General features: G+C 48.5%; 2 protein-coding genes across 3 annotated transcripts; both read right to left on the minus strand.

The window, feature by feature from the left end:
* Window positions 1-408: 408 nt before the first annotated feature.
* Window positions 409-2,553, minus strand: nol12 (nucleolar protein 12). Its single transcript, XM_060035568.1, has 6 exons — window positions 2,374-2,553; window positions 2,105-2,210; window positions 1,939-1,987; window positions 1,357-1,502; window positions 1,092-1,207; window positions 409-900 (listed from the first exon to the last, which is right to left on the minus strand). The coding sequence occupies exons 1-6, from the start codon at window positions 2,481-2,483 to the stop codon at window positions 705-707; spliced, it is 723 nt and encodes a 240-aa protein (XP_059891551.1). The 5' UTR covers window positions 2,484-2,553; the 3' UTR covers window positions 409-704.
* Window positions 2,554-2,833: 280 nt separating this feature from the next.
* srebf2 (sterol regulatory element binding transcription factor 2) lies at window positions 2,834-20,268 on the minus strand. 2 transcript variants are annotated; one of them, XM_060077265.1, is made up of 19 exons: window positions 19,975-20,267; window positions 13,495-14,046; window positions 13,040-13,155; window positions 12,368-12,514; window positions 12,002-12,286; window positions 11,635-11,749; window positions 11,387-11,535; window positions 11,105-11,306; window positions 10,496-10,671; window positions 9,792-10,041; window positions 9,059-9,228; window positions 8,655-8,826; window positions 8,416-8,509; window positions 7,875-7,984; window positions 6,981-7,113; window positions 6,669-6,834; window positions 6,224-6,403; window positions 5,549-5,660; window positions 2,834-5,141 (listed from the first exon to the last, which is right to left on the minus strand). In XM_060077265.1, the coding sequence occupies exons 1-19, from the start codon at window positions 20,063-20,065 to the stop codon at window positions 4,924-4,926; spliced, it is 3,438 nt and encodes a 1,145-aa protein (XP_059933248.1). In that variant the 5' UTR covers window positions 20,066-20,267; the 3' UTR covers window positions 2,834-4,923. The 2 variants fall into 2 exon arrangements, with proteins under 2 accessions (XP_059933248.1, XP_059933242.1); XM_060077259.1 differs by having other exon boundaries at window positions 12,002-12,514; window positions 19,975-20,268.
* Between the last annotated feature and the right edge of the window lie 313 nt (window positions 20,269-20,581).

Here is a 20,581-nt window from a genome sequence, read left to right on the forward strand (position 1 = left end):
GACAGGGCGGGAGCCAACATGGAGCTGGTGGCACAGTGATGTGTTGTATTAGATATCATGGGCTTTAGAAAGGTAATCAAACTCCTAACAGAGACAGCTGGGACACCAGGCCCCGCATTAATAAATAAACAGCTCAGAAGTATGGACTGTCAAACATTACCATCCTAAATGAAACACTGCTGAGGCACGGACTAGCATTCCCTCAAACGTTACTGTGGTAACATTTACTTATTCAATTGTATATGGTAGTTAACGGAGGAGAATGATGTACTAACGTACACTAAGGCCTCTAGGAGGTAAGGGTCTCTGGCATTAAGGATCTCCAGCAGGAAGGAACAATGATGACAACTTCCTGCTTCTCAGGAAGCAGGAAGAGTCCGTCCGAACAAAAGACACCAGACGCCGTAATAATGACAAACATTTTATTATTCAATTAAAGTCTACGTAGCAAACACTTATGGTCATCATTAATACATTAATCCGAATCCCAATCAGTAGAAAAACAGTCGGAAGAGCAGATAGAACTGCAACGACATCAGCACTCAGGTGTGTTGACACCGTATCTACAGGTTATCGTGGTCCCCTGCTCCGATGGGGACTCTGGCAGTGAGCCAATATAAACATCTGCATTCCTGTTACCATGGCGATCAGGGGTCCAACACTGTGTGGTCCACAGAGCAGATCCGCTCCGCCCTCGCACCGTCTCAGTCCTTGTAGTGCTGTTTCTTGCCCGTCTGCTGTCGCCGTTGTTTCTTGGAGGTCTTCCCTGGACGAGCCTTGACCTTGGACTCGCTGCCGCGGGCGTCGCCCTGGCGACCGCGTGCCCCCTTCCCTTCACGTTTATGTTTCCCCTTCCGCTGCTTCGTAGCAGCGTTGAGCGACGTGGACAGAGAGCGGATCCTGGGACAGACACATTTTGTGGTCAGACAACAACAAAACACACAATTCTGTAGAATGTATAAACAAGTGTGTATATGTGTGCCGCACGTGTATACTTTGTCTGTGGCATATGTATACTGTGTAAAATATGTGTTAACCGTGTACCCCATGTGTGTATTTTGTGTGTGCACTTCAGAATGATTGTTTTATACTTTTTGTTGAGGATAGGCTTATGGGCTTGCTTTGGCATTGCGGCAATTCTCTCTCCATACTCCTCCCCAGCATTCTTCAATCCTGCTTTCTCCTCTCCCTCCTCCCCTCCAGACACCTTGAAGAACAGATAAAAGTCAGTCTCTCTACGCCAGCCTTCCTGGAATTAGAAAGGATAAGTTCCATGTGTCTCTCTACGGACGCCATCTTGGATCTAGAAAGGATAAGTTCCATGGGGTCTGCACAGCCGACATCTTGGATCTCTACCTCCGTGTCGTCGAGGCCCAGCAGTTTGGCGTCCGTGAGGTCCAGGTTGCTGATGGTCGTCACGGTGACCGTGTGGTTGGGGTGGTCGTACTGGACGCTCTCTGTGGTATCTGTGACCCCCTCCTCCAAATCATCTTCTTCGCTTTCTGTTGAGCCAACGGACATAGACAAGCAAGAAGTAGAACGTCATGTCTTTACAGAGCAAACTTTTCAACACCGGGTGTGATGTCATGGTCCATTACAAGCCCTGTCATAATGTACCCATATACAGTACATGGGACAGATTGGGAGCTGGTGTGCACCCTGATGTGAAGAGTGGGTCAATAACACCAGTTGGTAAAGTCAACTAGACTTATGATATATTTACTATTCAACAAACCAATTATCTAACAGGCACTTTTATCCAAAGACACATATTTCGAATTCAGATTCATGTCAGTAAAGAAGCAGGTAGGATTAGGGGGGGGGGGGGGGATCTTGCTCAAGGACGCCTCTAGGGAGACTGGACACTGAGGATGTAATCCAGACCCTTTCAGCTGGGAGTCCAACACCCTGACCATACTGCAGTAGCAGTCTACCTACCGAGAGCATCCGTCCTCTCCTTCAGCAACCGAATGTACTCTTTATGGCGCTGAGGATAAACACAATTTCGCAGTTAGAAACCTCTCCAAAGCCGATCCAGCCCTCGGTACATGTTGTTTACTACTTATTCAAAGGAAACAGCGTAAGGGGTACGTGTGGAGGTTACCTCTTCGCGCACTCGGATGTGCTCCTCTTTTATCTTCTTCTGGATCTCCACCACCGCTGCCTTACGACGCTCTACCTTCCGCTTGTGGAAGCCGGTCAGGTACTCCCTGCACCGGGGGATTAACAATGAATTCACCCCTCGACATACTCTAAGCAATACTCTTTGAGACACAGGGCATGATTAAATAATTGATACAACTAAATTGTACACATGTCCACTTCAACCAGTAATTCAACATGTTTTGAACTAAAATGCGTGTTCAAACTTACTGTCGGCTGTTGTCGTCAAACGTAACAATACATTTATTCTCTCGTTTCTTAGATCCTGGCTTGAATTTAGCTTTATGCGGCGTATTGTTTGTTTTCTTCTTGTTCTTCATGTTTACACGTGAGAAGCTGTCTTCCTTGGTCCGCGGGTCAAATGGTTCCGACAGCAAACAGTATCTGTCATGATCGTTCCAGAATAGTTTAATCTTATCTAAAACTGTTGTTTGTTTGTAGAGTAACGTATAAATACTAATAATATGGAATGACATGTTTCAATATAAAAAAAATATTGTCAGTTTCACCAACAATTAATTAATGCGTCGGTTGCGACTAAAAAGTTTGATAGATTTTCTCAAATTTCAATTTTGATTCTAGATCAACTAAATGACCAATTTGATTTTATATGGATAAATACATACGAGTAATTTATGTAATTATTAAATATAAATAAAATTCGGATACGTCAGCTTTTACCACTTGTTTTATTTAAAAATAAAATCCACATGAACGTACAAATCGAAAAGTACAACACAAATAAAAGAAACATACAGAAATTTGGTAACATAATATAACTAATATTCTAAAGAGTTTTCAGATGACGTCAAACCATGGCCAATTGTTGACTTAACATTCGAATATAATCTACATCTTGATATTAATAAAAAATATCTTAAAAAAGGTGCAGTGTTTAGCAATGAGTGATATCCAATTGGAGGATGCAGATTTCAACAACGTAGGAGAATCTACGTTGGTCTGTACTTCCAAAATGAGGTCATCGTCTACGACAGCATCGAGAACCTTATGGATGAAGTTAGGGACGCTAGCAATGTTTATCCCTTCCAGACGAGTTCCAAGGATTGGAAGACGTCTTCCAAGGATTGGAATGTAGCTATCAAGGGCTCATTCTTAGGTAATGGAAATGCTTTCTTATTTTTATGGGATTATAAAGTCATTAAAAAAAACCTCATTATGCTCCATTCATGCAAAGTCCGTTCCGTAAGATGCCACTAAATTCTACACACTGCACCTTTAAATGGGTCGCCACTCGGCGCTGCCAGGCACGCATAAAAAATGAACATGATTGTAATTTTTCACAATAAAATGTGAAGAGGAAACGGTTTTTAACATCATTAAACCTTTACATATGGACATAAAAGGCCAACACAAGGAAGGATAAAAGGAATAGTCAACCCCAAGCGTTCAGAGGTCCACAAAGCTCACACATGAAGGTAAAAACCAACCCCTGCTCTCGAGGATTTACATACAAAGAACATAAAAAACATCTCTAAAAAACATCAGTTCTTGATCACTAGCGACTTCCAAGACTTTCCTTCAGTATACACACTGGTGGGCTGATATCTGGCAACGGTGTAGACTGTTCCCTGACCGTTACCCTCCAAGCGCTTACCTGAACTTATCCTTTCCATTGATAAACCTTAAACTCAACCACCTTCATCACCTCATGTTTCCATAAGATTATGTTTCATATACGACCACACCACAGGTATGTAAGCCACTAATTCAATCTAGAGTGTGGGTATGTCTATGTGTGTGTAAGTGTGTCTAAAATGGAAGCCTATGAAACTGGATGCATGATAATACGATAAAATACATATGTTTTAGCAGAATTCCTTCCTCTGTTTTTCCCAAGCGAGCAGCAAAGCCAGTCATATGAAGCTGTTAGCTAGCTAGCTTTAGTGGCTACAGTGTTCTACTCCCAGACATAACATCCTGGGTTCAGTCCCCAATGTCCCCACCTTGCCATTAAACCTAACCTTAAGCACGTATCTGACCCCTACCTGCTCCTTTGTGACCCGTTTTTGTTGCCCCAACGCGCTTTGGCTTAAAGCCTTGCCTAACTGACGGTGATAAATAGTTGTGTAAAAGCCACCGTGTAAGTGATTTCCTGATAGTACGAGTCGATCAGGTGCAGAATGGTGCTTCAGTGTTTGAGGTAGACAGGACTAGACACTGCACCACTACACTATACCACTACACACTCCCTCCCCCTTTCCCTTTGAGGCCAAATTCGTCATACTTCCCTTGAGCTATGGTAATGTTAATAACAATGCAAACTCAGCGATAGCCTTCCTACTGGGAACCTCTCCTCAACAGCCTGTTTAGTTGTACACGCGCATTTGTGTGTGCCTGTGTGTGTGTGTGTGTGTGTGTGTGTGTGCATGTGTGTATCCATTATGTGTGTGAGTGTGGCAGGGCCCCGACAGAGCTCTGTCGGGAGACTCTAGGCCCCTAAGCAGAGTTCCACCAGAAGACTAGGCCCCTAGGCTGGCTCCACCAGGAGGTGCTAGGCCCCTAAGCAGGGCTCCATCAAAAGACTCTAGGCCCCCAGACGGAGCTCCACCAGAGGCTCTAGGCTCCCAGGCGGAGCTCCACCAAAGGCTCTAGGCCCCCAGGCGGAGCTCCACCAGAGGCTCTAGTCTCTCAGGTGGCGCTCCACCAGAGGCTCTAGTCTCCTAAGCGGAGCTCCACCAGAGGCTCTAGTCTCCCAGGCGGAGCTCCACCAGAGGCTCTAGGCCCCCAGGCGGAGCTCTATCAGGAGGCCGCCATGCTGGTGCCCCCTCCGAGCCTCAGAAGGATCTGCTGGCAGTCCTGCAGCGATCGCCGGTCCCCCACTCTCTCCAGGGTGCGCTTGGCTTCGGCCAGCAGACGGGCTCGCTGGCCAGGTGGAGCCAGCAGCGGCAGGGGGAGGTGCCTACAGGCTAGCAAGATAGCATGCGCCCTCTCCCTCTCCCCCAGGACACACCCCCCTTCTGTGGAGAGACAAGAGACATGAGGAAAGGAGAAATGGGGTTAGCAGACATTAAGAAGTCTTACTATTGTGTTAACTGTGTGTGTTACCTTTAGTGTAAGAAGTGTGTGTGTGTGTTTTACCTGTATTTTAAGGAGTGTGTGTTAACTGTAGTGTGAGTGTGTGTGTTACATGTAGTGTAAGGAGTGTGTGTGTGTTACCCGTACTGTAAGGAGTGTGTGTGTCACCCGTAGTGTAAGGAGTGTGTGTGTTACCCGTAGTGTAAGGAGTGTGTGTGTCACCCGTAGTGTAAGGAGTGTGTGTTACCCGTAGTGTAAGGAGTGTGTGTGTCACCCGTAGTGTAAGGAGTGTGTGTCACCCGTAGTGTAAGGAGTGTGTGTTACCCGTAGTGTAAGGAGTGTGTGTTACCCGTAGTGTAAGGAGTGTGTGTCCTTCGGCGGAGGCTGTGCTCCAGCAGCTGGTGGGTCCGGGTGGGACTAGCCCCCGCCATCAAGCGCACGGTGGTCTCATGAAGGAACACCTGGAGACACACACACATTTTTTGAAGGGGGGGGTGGGGTCGTGGGGGTCTTGAGACTAAACATCGTAAACAAGTAAATTTAGTAAACAAGAAAATTATAAATTTTTTCATGAGGTAACACCTACTGGTTAACTCATTCAATGTAACTAACTATAGTCCTTTTTCCATCAAAAAGATAATGCGCTTTAAAATGATGCGCATCAAAAGTTAGTGCGACATATGTGATGGAAAAAGGGTTATATCGCTCTAACGCCGATTTTGTCGCACTAAGTTAATTCGCTCTGCAGAGGTGGTTTTGGGAAAGTTCTAGCGACATAAAAGTAATGGAAAACGGCTGAAGCGATATAGAATGTCGCGCATGCGCATTGTTGATGGAAAATCATCTAGCGGGTCAGAAAAATGCGCTTCAACGTGACACAATTTTAATTCGCTATAATCATTCTGTCGATGGAAAACCGTTTAGGCGCTTCTTATGTCGCTACAAATTAATTCGCTTTAAGAGTTAATTCGCTTGAAAATCTGATGGAAAAAGGACTATTAACTAGTTAACCAACTCACTGTACCTTGTGTTGGGCCTGCCTGTAGCTTTGTCCCAGCCTCCGGAGCGCACTCAGGTCCCTCTGGAAACCGGCCAATTGCGATGCAGGGGCGGGGCCGGGCTCTCCGTTGGTGCCGCCGCCCCCTCGCTGCCATAGGGTGGTCCGCAGGGTCAAGAGGAGGTCACACACCAGGAGCTCCACCCCCTAGTGGCCGGAGGGGAGAATGAGGTTCTGTTTCAACAGTCAGCCAGTAATGGATGAATGAATGAATTTATTGTGCGTGCCATGCCTCAGCACGCGTGTTCCAGCACACACACACACACACACACACACACACACACACACACACACACACACACACACACACACACACACACACACACACACACACACACACACACACACACACACACACACACACACACACACACACACACACACACACACACACACAGCGCTCCTGCAGTACCGTGTTGAGCCAGTGGGTGGTGCTACTGGGGGGGATGGAGAGGGACGAGGAGAGTAGGCCTCCAGCGCGGTCACACAGAGCCAGACGACAGACCTCCCCCTTCTGGACACAGAGACTCTGCTGCACCGCCTTGCACAACACATGCACCGCCCGGGGGAGGGGATGGCTGCGGGGGGTGGGGGGGGGGAGAGAGAGACAGACAGACAGACAGGACAGACAGACGGACAGAAAGTTTAGTCTTTTTTGAGTTTATGTCTTCAGCAGTGTATTTGCAGACACACAGACAGACGAACAGAGAGACAGACAACCTACTCCAGGTTGTGTAGGGCACGGGGCATCCGCTCCACCTCAGCCAGCAGTGACCTCACGATGACATCATCACCCTTCAGCCAATGGACAGCAGCCTTGAGGGCCGACGCCCACCAACGGCAGACGGGGTCTGTGACTGGCCGCCACAACAGGAAGTTGTTCAGAATCGATCGTCATTCAATGTCTCACTAACGGAGGACATTTAAAATGGACGACCTGTGTCAATCCTGTGGTTTATGTGATATGGCTCATATAAAACTTTATTTAAAGTGGACATCATCACAGACTGACATGTGAGGTGAGGTTTCACCTGACTAGATTAGTGTGAGTGGAGTATTTGGTCCTTGCAGTACTTGAGTAGTAGTACTACAGTGGTAGGAGTATTACTTTGATTACTTTAAACCAGTGTGATTCAAGGTGACATCATCCCTCAAAAATTAGCCGATCTAACGATCTTAAAGGGGACGTATGATACCACCTGCGCTGCGGATAGTGTACTACGTTTAAGTGTACTCGTGGAAGTATGGATATTGGAACAAAGCAAAGGTGTGAGTGTGATTAGCTGGTACTAGCCGTTTGTGCAGCTTCTGAAATCACTCCTAGATGTGTGACGGACAGAGGAGCAACGTTTGCCAAGGCTGGTAGATTGATCTATCCAGCACACATCTAAGTTGACACTCACGCTTGTGATGTCATAAGGGGCAGATGTTCAAAACAGCTGGTAACGGCTAATCACACTCACACCTCGTGGCATGTCATGGGAACTATGAGACAATGTGACTGACAGAAACTTGACGTCTCCAACATGAATGCCAGCAGCTTAAGCTAAACTGAATGTCCTGAGCCTATCCAGGAGGGGCTGAGCAACATGGTGGCATGTGATTGGGCGGTGGCTACCTGGCGTGCTGCTGTGATTGGCTGGCGCGGGGAAGGAGGGGGCCGAAGAGGGCGGGTCCTCAGTGCAACGGTCCAATAGCTGCAGGAACTCCAACGCACTGCAGAACTCCCTGGGAGAGAGACACAGAGAGACAGAGAGAGACAGAGGCAGTGAAAAAGAGAGTGAGAGACAGAGAGAGTGAAAAAGAGGGAGAGAGACAGAGAGAGGGAGTGTGATTTAGCAACGTGGTGGTCTAGGCTGCTGGTCTGTTTGGGTGAACACGGTCTAAAGAATGTCTAGGTGGTGGAAGATCGGTGGTCTAGGGGGTCTGGTGTTGGTCTAGGGGGTCTGAGGGAGGCCTAGCAGATGTCTGGACACTAGGGGGTCTAGGCGAGGTCTAGTGATAGTCTAGGGATGTCTGGGCGAAGTCTAAGGGGTCTAGGCGAGGTCTAGGAGAGTTCCGGAGAGGTCTAGGAATGTGGGCCGGGGGTCTAGCCGGCTCTAGGGGAGGTCTTGGGATGTGGTCTAGGCAAGGTGGAGGGGGTCCGGGGGAGGGCTCACCCTGCAGGCTCGCTGTGCGGCTGGATCAGAGAGAGAACCGTCCTTTCCAGAAGCTTCTCACAGAAGCAGCGGTGGAGTAGGCCCAGAGGGTCGGCTGGAACATCATCATCAGCGTCATCATCATCATCATCATCATCAGCGTCATCATCATCATCATCATCATCAGCGTCATGTTCCCACAGCAATGAATAAGAACAATAAATAATAACTCAGATTGGCAACACGTTGTGATGGCATACCGGTGTCTCTCTGGCTGCTGTAGAGCCCGTCGCAGTCCTTCGACTTCACAGACCAATCACAGCTCAGGAAGAACTGCCTGCCCAATGGGGTGAAGAGCCAGCGCAGGCCGTCGAGGAAGGGCTTGGGCTCTGATTGGTTGGCCAGGCCTTCGGCACAGCTCAACAGGTAACCCTGGAAAACGGACCAACCAATCAGAGAACAGGAAAAAGTAGTTCAACTTCTGTTCATTAACGTTTGTTTTGTAATAATAATGAACAAATAAATAAATTATCCAAAAATACATCCATCTTGCGATTTATACTACATGTAATGCAATATGATAATAAATAATATTATCTTTTATAATATTTCCATAAAAGATTTCCAGAAGGATGGAGATCTAAATGTGGAAGGAGCTACTGACCGGTAGGCAGGAGAGGTGGTGTCCCAGCACACATCTCAGGGCTGTTGCCGCGGTAACGTAGATGTGGGCCAGCTGGGCGGGGGCCATGTTTCCCAGGGCGCTCTCGCTCAGGTTGACGGCGCTCAGAGACAGAGAGAGGGCCCAGAGGCTGCTGCGCTGGGGCAGCTTCCCTGTAGAGAGACACCAGCGGTGAGCCCTCCTAGCTGTTAGCACCCCTAGCTGTTAGCCCTCCTAGCTGTTAGCACCCCTAGCTCTTAGCATCACTAGCTCTTAGCAACCCGAGCTCTTAGCACCCCTAGCTGTTAGCACCCCTAGCTTTTAGCACCCCTAGCTGTAAGCAACCCTAGCTGTAAGCAACTCTAGCCATTAGCAGATCTGGCTGTTGGCAGACCTGTCCACTACCTATCCACTAGCCTAGCACCAGAGACAGAGAGAGCCTAGGTGCTTCTGTGCTGAGGCAGCTTCCCTGTAGGGAGATACCAGAGGGTGAGCACCCCTAGCTGTTAGCACCCCTAGCCGTTGGCAGCTATCCGCTATCTTAGCATCAGAGACAGAGAGGGGAAGCTTCCCTTTAGAGTGCTTCCCTGTAGCACCCCTAGCTGTTAACGCTCTCACATTACGCCGAAACAAGCTTGTTTGTCTTGCGGTTGGAATGGGGTACAGACGACTGCACGGAAAAAAGTCTGGCAGTGGCTAACTGCAGCTAGCAGCGGCTAGCAGCGGCCTTACCCACCGGTGAGCTGGAGCTGGCTGAGCTTGTGGTAGACGAGCGCGGCGTCCCTGGCGCTGGTGCGGGCCTCCTCCCCCTCCAGCTTGCCCCCCACCTGGTGCACCAGCCAGCCCAGCGGGGTGCGGCGGTGCAGGCCGTAGCGCACCAGGTTCCAGGACAGGGAGCACAGCAGGTCCAGGCGGGAGGAGGGCAGCGCCCGGCTCAGCACCGACAGACAGGTCTCCAGGCTGCCCAGTGCGGCCGTGTAGTCTCCCTGAAGCGGGGGGGGGGGGGGGGGGGGGGGAGGCAGGGTCAGACACAGCCTACTGTGAGGTCACGTCGATGATGCTCATTGCTCAACTATAATGTATGGAGTTCAACGGCCATTTGTTCAGCTCTGAGTATGTATACAGACGGTGTATTGTATGTCGTTACTTAGCTCAGCAAATACTATCAGTGAGTAGTTCCACTTCCTTCTACTGCATTACAGTGGTTCTACTGGGTTTGAATTCAGTTTTATGGTGTCCTACTGGATTCTTCTTGGTCCTACTGGTCACTTCTACGGCATGTCCTACTAGTCTCTGCTGTCTCTATGAGGTTATACTGGTCTCTACTGTGTCTTACTGGTCTCCACTGTGTCTTACTGGTCTCCACTCTGTCCTACTAGGTGATACTGGTCTCCAGCACGTCCTACTGGGTGATACTGGTCTGCAGCGCGTCCCACTCACCCGGTGCAGGTGGAGGTCGGCCTGCTTGCGGTGCCTCCAGAAGGAGACGGACCTGGGGGAGTGCAGGGGGGTGACGGGCTCCCAGAGGTTCAGCACCCTCACGCAGCCCCACACGGCCCCCACCCCGCTCAGCACCCACACCATCACCCACGGCAACACGCAGCGCAGCCACGACGCTGCAGGGAGGAGGGGGTGGTAGGGTTCATGTACAACAACAGCTGCCACTACTACCACCGCTGTGGTGTACCTAACCCCCAGCTGCTCCTTAAAACGGACCAGACAGGTCAGGGTGATCGAAGCATCGTAACGTCTCTCGGGCTTTACTGAAACATCACCAAGATCATTTGTCCCGATTACTTTCTCGTACCGATTCTGCAGGAGAGCGTCGTAAACGATGGCAATACAGCACTTTGGTCTTTCGGACCCATCGGTCAGTAGAGAGTTTGTGGACAAGATAACCTAACTGATGTTTTAGCGAAGCCAGGGGAGACTGTTACGATGGTCTGATGAACAACCGGACCAGGAAATAATAATAATAATAATAATAATGATAATAATAATAATAATAAGTTAAGGAAGTTAGAGGAGGTCAACGGGAAGTTCCCTCACCGAGGTTCTGAGTGTGTGGGGGGAGCCAGGTGAGGCTCCGGGAGGGTCCGTGTGTGGGCCCCAGGCCGGCCCCGGGGCCGGGGGGCCCCAGCAGGGAGGGAAGGGGGTTGAGGGACAGGCAGAAGAAGGTGAGCGCGCACAGCAGGAGGCGCGACGCGTCCATCACCCCGACGGAGGAGGGCGAGTCCGGCTCGTTCTTCATCTTAGTGAGAGAGTGAGAGAAACACTCAGGATGCAAAGAAAGATAACTAAGGAAAAGTCTGTGTGTGCACGTGTGCGTACCAGCTCATGGTCCAGTAAGGGGCTCCCAGGTTCAGAGTCCACACAGTAGGGGGAGAACTGGGGTGAGCTGGAGCCAGAGTCCGATGCGGGAGGTGACATCATAACCACTTCCTGTTTGAGGTCCACGTCCTCTGACAAGACCACACCTTCTACAGGAGGGGAAAGGGAGGGAGAGAATGATTAGTAAAGCGCTTTGCAATCCGTCATGTGCGTGTGTAAGGCGTAACGGTTGGCCGAGCGGTACGTACTGTTTTTCTGATTGCCCATCTTCAGGGCGAGGTTCTCCTGACGCAGCCTGTGATTGGTCTGCTGCAGGTATTTGATGTAGTCGATGGCCTTCCGCAGAATGCCAGACTTGTGCATCTGAGAGAAAGAAAAAATTAAAAAAGCAGTCTCCCGTTAGGAACGCTACCCTCGCGTCGCAGGTAGCCGACACACCGAGACCTCAGCGTCATTGCATAGTAGCGTTGTTGCTATAAAAACATCGAAACAAGGTAGCATTGTTGCGAGGTAGCTAATCAACCTCTGCATTACTGCTAGGCGGCGTCCTTGTGAGTTGGCTCACCAACCTCAGCATTGCCGCGGGGTAGCGTCGCTGCTAGGCGGCCGACATACCTTAGCATCGTTGCCCATGACGAGGTCGCGGAGCTCCAGGATCTTGTCGTTGATGGACGAGCGGTAGCGCTTCTCGATGATGTTGTGGGTCGTGCGCCTCTCCCCCTCCTTGACCACGCCCCCCTGGATGACCGTGCCCATCATGGTCTGGATCTGCTCCCCGCCGAATCTGGAGCCGCCGCCGCCGCAGTGGGCGGAGCTCGACTGCAACTGCTTGATCGGCAGCTTGTCCCCGCCGCCCATCATGACGGGGAGCGTGGTGAGAATGTTGCTGCCCATGAGCGTCTGAGAGGAGGAGAAGACGGCCCCGTTACGTCTCGAGCTTGGAGGAAAGGGGGGAAACGGCGTGTGCTCGTGGCTCCGTACCTGCAGTGACGTGGTCTGGAGGGGGGTGGTGAGGGTGGCGATGCCGCCGGGGTTCTGGACGGTGGACAGAACCTGCGTCCCGTCGGCCTTCAGGGTGGTCAGAACCAGAGAGTCCGTCTTCAAGATCTGAGGCTGCTGGACCAGAACCTGACCAGAGGACAAAACAGCTTCAGCCTTCATTGAACCCTCTCTTTTCTTGACCACGATGGACAACGTCATAAGCTCACAAAGTCCTTAAGTGCCGTTTCATGCAGGCTACATAAACGTGGACAACACAGTGAGAAATGATACTCTATATAGACTACCAGGCAGAAAAGGGAAACAAAATAGTTGTCACATTGCTTATGGTTGCTCATAACTATGGACATAAATCCCAAATAGTATGATTGTATATATTATATATAGTCGTTCATGTTGATTGTTTCGATAACGGACAAATGGTACGTCGTTTTAAATGATCCTGCCGCAAGGCATTGTGGGGCAGCATTATCTCCTTTCCCTTCGTAAAGGACGGCCCCGTGTAACCAATGCTAAAGGAGATGAGAGAGGAAGCACCTTCCCTTGGCATTAAGCGAATTCAAACTTCTCTCATCATGGCTGCCTTTTGGATGCTTCCTGGTAATGGTTAGCCACCCAAGCAGAAAAGACTATCCTAGCGCAGCCACAGCCTACCTGCTGCATCTGCTGTTGCATGGTGTGGACAGTAGTGGGCGTGAGGACCCTCTGGTGCTGGATGGTCATTGGCTGAAGCTGTGGAGTCATGATGCTCTGCATCTGAGGCTGCAGGACTGGGGGGGGGGGGGGGGGGGAAGCCAAACCATCAGACAGTATTAATGGAGCTCCATCAAGAGGAATCAGATAAGCCTTTAATAATCCCAGATGAGACGCTGGTGTGTCACAGCAGAAACTACACGACTGTAATTGTTCAAACAATGTTTAAATGTTAATAAAAACTATAAAAGAATACACCGAAAATATGCCTACATAGAGAATCCCAGTAGTAAAATAATAATTGTAATGTATATCTGAACCAATATTCCTACAGAGAGCACTGTATTTCCTCTCCAAATATTAGCTTTATCTTTCTTATACATTTCTTCCAGCTAAATTTGGTTCCCGATGGTTACCTTGGAAACTATGGGCGGGGCTCTGGTGGCAGATGAGCGGGTTCTGGATGAACCGTGATTGGCCGCCGCTGCTGGTGATCATGACCGTCTGCGGCGCCTGGGTCTGGATGGGCATGGGGGTCTGGCACTGGGTCTGGACCAGCGTGTGAACCGGGAAGCTCTGGGTCTGCATGGGGATCCCCTGGGAGTGCACCTGGACCTGGGGCTGGGGCTGGGGCTGGATGGACTGCAGGGGGTGGGGCCTGGGCTGGAGCAGCGGGGGGGTGCGTGTGACCTGCTGTGGCTGCCCGCCGGAGGCCACCACGGAGACGGTCTGGACCGGGGTGAGCGGCGGGGTGAGCGGAAGGGACTGGGGGTTCAGCGACTGGGACGGGGCCAGGCCCACACTGGTGTTCTGGTACACGGCCTGGGTGGGGGTCTGGGGGGCGCTGGGGGTCTTGGGGACCGGGCGCTGGGGGGTCGGGGCGGTCTGCAGGGGGCCAGTGGTGTTCATCTGGTCGTCAAACAGCTCAGGGAAGTCGCCCACCTGGTTACTGACAAACTGCAGCATCTCTGGAGGGAGAGAGACAGACGGTGTTTAGATTGTTATTGCATTTTAAACTGTACATGCCGTTGCAATGTAAATGTATGTTTCCCATGTCGGAAAAGCCTCTTGAAATGATATGAGAGTGAGATTGGCCGGGAGACAGACAAGCAAAGATGCAAAGGCCCATAGGACTGGCTGCCTAGCAGATTAAGGCCCAATCCCATTTCTTCCCCTTACCCCTCCCCCTTGTTTTGAAGGGGGAAGGAGAAGGGGTAAGGGGTAGAAATGGGATTGGGCCTAAGGCACCTTCCCCTTACCCCTTCAAAACAAGGGGGAGGGGTAAGGGGTAGAAATGGGATTGGGCCTTAGTCACAGGAATGACAGTTGGTTTGATACTCGAATTACCTAAGTGACTATGTTATTACAAATATAGTTGCATCAATACAATTCCTTTTAATCTTGTCACACGCACCCTGATATAGCACATCGCTAGATCACACCAAGGCAGTCCATTACACACCCAGCCTGCTATACCACGCCGGCTACATCACACCACACTGTAGTGTATTGTGACCTTTTTGATAAGAGCCCTTCTCGAGCAAAACAGCAATATAAAGCACTTAAGATGGGAAACGACATAACAATAAAGTTCAAAACAAAAGTAAAGAATCTGGATAATAATTTTTGAGTTAAAGTTTTATAAATGTACATTCATTTAACTTGTTTCCAAGCATGATGTATATTGTTTTCTTCGATGAATAAAGATGCTAAATAGATCCAATATATATCAATAACAAAGGAGAAGCCCATTCATATTTTTATTCAACATCTAAAGACCAGGGGCCTCATGTACTAAGACTTGCGTGGATTTCATACTGAAACTTGGCGTACGCCAAAACCCAGAAACTGTCTTACGCACAAATAAATTCAGATGTATCAAAGTGTGCGAACGCATGGATCCAAGCACGTTTCTTTTGTACATCTCGATCAACGTGGAATTGAGCGCACATGCCGAGGTGCCAAACTCCTCCCTGTCCACGCCCTCATTTAAATATGCAATTTCATTTAAATAGGCCTCTGGACCTGAGATTCACCTCTTAATCCGATCACCTGGCACCATGAACAGAGGCAAAAAACGAAACTTCACAGAGTCTGAGCTCGAGATTTTGCTCCACGAGGTAGAAATGCGCAAGCATATGCTATTGGAACCCTGTCAACAGGGATAAATGCAAAACAAAAGAGAAGTGAGTGGGAGTGTGTTTGCGAGGCCGTCAATGCAGTGGGGTCTCAGCAGCGCACACACTCTGAAATTAAAAAAAAGTGGTCAGACCTCAAGGTGGAGGTGAAGCGGAGGGTTTCTGCCCACCGCCGAAGCGTGACCGCAACAGGTGGGGGGACGGGAGTGGGGGAACTCTCCCCCTTCGATTTGAGAGTGGCCGCTTTGATCGGTGACACAGCTCTCACCGGAGTGGTGGGAGCCCATGAAGGGGACACCGATCATCCCCAAGGTAAATATGCTGAAGTCATAAATGCTGTAATTATACTGGTTATACAATTGGCTGCTTGCAATACACATAAGTCGAGCGTAAAGATGCCAGGATATTAAAGACTTTGACTCGTGTTTATGAACTTAATTTTTTTATTTTTGAATAGACAAGCAAGGAGAGGGCACGGTTTGCTCCGTCGGCCCCGGCGTCTCCAGCGCCCTTCGGATTTGACCATTTGCGATGTCCTCTAACAACGCTAACGCAGCCATTTTTAAAACAATTTTCTTCATCCATTGAGCATGCTTTTATAGCCACCCATATAATTGCAAGGTGTGTTAATTGTTCATTAGTGTGTCTCTGATGTGCAAATCACTCCGAGTCATTGTTTTCACCTTTTTTCCCAGTTTCCCAGCGTCACCTCTGGCCCTTACATAGTCGACGCGAGCGACGCGCGTAAACGACGTGAGTGACGCGAGCGTCGCGCTTCCTTTCATAGTCTACACAGCATACGCGAACGTCGCGGGCAATGCATGACATGCAATACACCACTCACGCCATGGGTGGCAGCAGAGTCACCGGTGTTTTCGCGGGGGGACGTTCGAGGTGACGTTCCGATCAAAGTGGCTACGGAAGAAGAGTGATGAAGCGCAGAGATAGGCGGTGGTATGTGCGCCCTTTAAATACCACACGAGATCAGGATGGGGAATTTGTTTCTCTGGTGCTTCCAATGCGAAGCATGGACGAGGAGAGGCATTTCCAGTATTTTCGGATGTCGGCGCCAAAGTTTGATGATCTCCTTTCGCGAGTCATCCGATATCTTCCCGACTCTCACCAAAACCGGCCCTTGTCAGGGAGCAGCTGGCAGATTATTTTTTGTCAGATGCTGGCGTGTTTCCCCACCAGTACAATGTGCTACGATTGGGTATGCGCACTGACCAATAAATGTATATACATTGGTCACTTGGAAGCATGACTTTTGATTCATTAGTTATGTTACACAAGTTACCTAATTTGGTTTACGTCAAACTCATTAATTCATATCCATATAAAATGTTTATACAACGAGCTATTGCCTTGACGGATGAATGAATTATTTAAGTGTAGGCCTATAGCCAAAGGCTTTAAGCTATAGCGCATAATGTCCACAGAAATTATATGGTAGCCAACATTATTAGAGAAAAGGGGTTTATTTATCAAATACAGAAAATAGTCCCACCATACACGCACACATTTTTCATTCACTACACACTCACGCTTTCAAATTTCATTCACTCAAAGAGGCTACTGAACTTATGTTTCAAATTGAACGTGAACACAAAACATTACGTAATTAATTCAAATAGGCTAACAGTAAAACAAATAAGGCCAGTAATAGAACGAATATCGGGTGACAAGAAGATCATTAAAATGGCTCACAATCCCGCATCAGCTGTTTGATGTCGCGCATTAAAATAGCACTTTGACCCTGTGGAAGGGTTCGCATAAATTGGCACAGATAATTAGTAAAAGAGACGTCAAGTCATTCTTATCACGTTCCCGCATCCTCTCATATATTCTTCTGTAAATATAACCTATAGTAGTAATAATGTACAATATTTGCAGTATCGCCCCCACCGACTACGCTTGGTATTGCATGGATCGGCGCGTCGCGTATCAAAAATTTGGAGGACGCGTTTTGCTACGCTTCGACGTTAATGGCGGCCGAAGCGTCGCGTCGCGTAGCCTTTTGGACGCGTAAGCGTAGCGTTGCGTCGACTATGTAAGGGCCCAAGTGTCGCCAAAGGAACAATAACTGTAGAAACGTGCGTACGACAGCTCTGGAGCTGGCGTGGGGACCGCACATTTTTACGATCATTTCACGTTTTGTACATCTGAACGTGAGCGTGGAAAAGGACGGTTTTTGTGCGTACGCAACCTTAGTACATGAGGCCCCAGCACTGCTGCATAGCTTCCTTCGAGATACCCTGAAAACAACTGGAATACTTACTTACATTAACCTAACTAGGGCTGGGCGATATGGGCCAAAATGAATATCTCGATATTTTTTTACTATATCTCGATACACGATATATATCTCGATATATTTTGAATCTCCTCTAGAGCACATCATAAATGCTCGATTCAACCATGTCTGGCATAATGTTACGTCAGTAATAATTCTAGTATTACTGAAACATAAGTCTGCATGTAGATTACATGAAACAACATATTGTTTAAACTCATCAGTGCTTTCTATTGGAACAATTTAGAACTTGCACATAAGAAAAGGAAAATCACAGCAAGTTAGATTTACCAACACAGCATTTATTCAAACCGTTAATTATTTATTAACAGTTTGAATAATAATTATTATATATACACTGCCAGACGAAGGATCCAGTGCTATTCTTTTTCGAAACCAAATCCTCAGTTTCCATCCTTTTTTCTTTCTGGCTGTTCTCACTCACCAGTCGGAGGTACACGCACCTACAGCAGCGCGCCTTCCAGACTACGTCACACACGCGCGTCCATGAGAATCTCGTGGACTCGCAATGGGCGGGGGGAGTGAGTTTAGAGAGCCACCGGAAATAGCGAGAGAAGGGAACGCTGTGCGTTAAACAAACCCCGAGAAGCCCAATCCCTATGAGAGCTCCCCACGCTACGGCCATCAGGAGGCGCACAGAGCTTTTATCCGTGATATTATATAACCAATTATATTATATTATATTATATATTATTATATATAGAGCTCCGGGAGTCGCAAACGGCAACAATCACTTTCTCCTCCGTGCTGCAGTTCACCCCGGACTGCACTGCACCGAGTTTGACGGTTGAACGCTGGTTGGCTGTTACGTTACACATGTCACTCAGTGGCCACGCTGTTGAACGCTGATTGGCAGATACGCGTCTCTACGTTCACTTTGTATGAGATCTTGTCGCCCCGTCGCGTGAAAGCACAACGAGTATGCCGGCGGCGGCAAAAAGAAACATTGCGTCCCAATTTATATTCGATGTTCGCGATATGGGCATTTTATACATCCCCTGGAGAACATCTCGCGATACATCGCATATATTCGATATATCGCCCAGCCCTAAACCTAACTCAAAGGGGAACAAGAGATAAGAAAGAAAAATCTTGAAAAAACAGTTTTCAGGTAACCTTTGTGTAAAAGGTTAAGTTTTATTAACAATTATGCTTTAATAAAGTCATTTATTTCAAATACAAAAATATTTTGCCCAGTCTCCACCGCAGAACACACAACCTACTCTACACTTCTTTAATCTGTACGTACAGAGAACTGTGTCTGGGACACACACACACACACACACACACACACACACACACACACACACACACACACACACACACACACACACACACACACACACACACACACACAGTGTGGCCTTGAAGAGACTGACCTTGAATGACGTTAACACTAGGTGATAGATATCCACCACAGTACTAAAAAGTTACGGAACCATAGATTCACAAAGATAAGAAGTTGCTGAAGAGGACAAGCAAGTCCCAGTAAAACACGGAAAAAAACACACAAACCACACAAAACCTTGTGCAAACCAAGTTCCAGCTTTTCTGCACGTGTTTAGGACACAGAGAACCTAATAGAAGCCAGCTGCTGACAGAGCCCCGTGTCTCAATGACAGTGAGGTAGTCATACCTCTGGTACCTCTGGGTCAGGGAGGTAGGACATCTCCGGACACATAGTTTGTTTAGACTAGAAAACATCCGGTCTGCCTTTAAGCCAGCCACCCTAACCACGTCCGCATTAATGAATTGCTACTGTTTAGAGGACCAGGTAGGTGTTAGACAGTACAGGGACAGGTCCTTAAGGAGCAGGTACGGGTTAGACAGTACAGAGACAGGTCAGTAAGGAGCCGCTAGGGGTTAGACAGAACAGAGAAAGGTCATTAAGGAGCAGCTAGGGGTTAGACAGTACAGAGACAGGTCATTAAGTAAGGGTTAGACAGTACAGAGACAGGTCATTAAGGAGCCACTAGGGTTTGACAGTACAGACAGATCATTAAGTAGACAGACAGTGAGAGCAGTAGGGCTATGGGACATCTTGTGAGGGCTACGGGGAGGCAAACATCCTAGCCCACTAAGTTTGTGACGCCAGCAGAAACAAGGCGCTCTGTGGCATGTACATCTCTGTACTGTCCCAGACTCATATGGGACAAAAGCACACCGAGGAGGTTGGGGTTCCCTTGGTCTTCTATTTAGGTCATTCACAATTTCAGGTCGAAAGCAGATAAACTTTTTTACGTCAACTGAGCACTGACAGACAGTGTGTGTGTGTGTGTGTGTGTGTGTGTGTGTGTGTGTGTGTGTGTGTGTGTGTGTGTGTGTGTGTGTGTGTGTGTGTGTGTGGAACGTCTCAATACTTGGATTACTGATTATATTGTATGATGAAGTCCATGGATGATAACAACAAAAACACAAAAACAACAGCATAATTTTATACGAACCGTCGATGTCTCCCAGGGTGAATTCATCCCCCAATTCCGCTAAACTGGAGTCCATGTTCTCCATGGTGGAGATAAACTCCCCGCCGTCCATTCCAACCACTGAAGCGGGGAATAAATCGCAGGGTTGGCGACCCTAGCACACACTTATCTTATCCACGGGATCTTTCAAGAAAACACTTGCATCACATCACTGACACTGCGAAAGGGACACGGCTCAATTCTGGTCAACAGACTACCAGTAAACGGTGGCCATCTTGATTTTCGCCCATTACGTCATTCACAAACAGACTCTGTGGCCCAGAAAGCTTTCTGATTGGTTTTCAGCTGACTTTTGTTGTCGTGAGACGAGTTGGCGTTGTCCAATGAAAACGTCGCATTCGACGTGGTCTGATATTACGTCAACGATCAGAAGCTTTGGTGTAAACCGCGCCCCCTGCGTTCATAACAAGAGGAAACCCCATGGACATATTTGACAAATGCGTCCATGACAAATACAAGCATTCCATTTCCGTGTGTGTCTGCGCGTGAGCATGCATGTGGGCGTGTGTGTGTGTGAGTGTGTTTCCTCCAAAACAAATTCGGTGAGGCAGAATATATAGTTTACATA

This window comes from Gadus macrocephalus, chromosome 2 (genome assembly GCF_031168955.1).
Source record: "Gadus macrocephalus chromosome 2, ASM3116895v1".
Classification (NCBI taxonomy): domain Eukaryota; kingdom Metazoa; phylum Chordata; class Actinopteri; order Gadiformes; family Gadidae; genus Gadus; species Gadus macrocephalus.

What these genes read in the sequence shown, in the direction of transcription:
- nol12 (XM_060035568.1), bottom strand. Translation starts at nt 2,483, where the DNA reads ATGAAGAACAAGAAGAAAACAAACAATACGCCGCATAAAGCTAAATTC. An exon ending in TTTGACGACAACAGCCGACA is followed by an intron (nt 2,211 to 2,373) that starts GTAAGTTTGAAC and finishes CCCCCGGTGCAG; the next exon opens with GGAGTACCTGACCGGCTTCC. An exon ending in AAGCCTATCCTCAACAAAAA is followed by an intron (nt 901 to 1,091) that starts GTATAAAACAAT and finishes TGTCTGTCCCAG; the next exon opens with GATCCGCTCTCTGTCCACGT.
- srebf2 (XM_060077259.1), bottom strand. Translation starts at nt 20,065, where the DNA reads ATGGACGGCGGGGAGTTTATCTCCACCATGGAGAACATGGACTCCAGT. An exon ending in TGCAACAGCAGATGCAGCAG is followed by an intron (nt 12,515 to 13,039) that starts GTAGGCTGTGGC and finishes TCCTCTGGTCAG; the next exon opens with GTTCTGGTCCAGCAGCCTCA. An exon ending in ACAGGCAGGCCCAACACAAG is followed by an intron (nt 5,661 to 6,223) that starts GTACAGTGAGTT and finishes GTGTGTCTCCAG; the next exon opens with GTGTTCCTTCATGAGACCAC.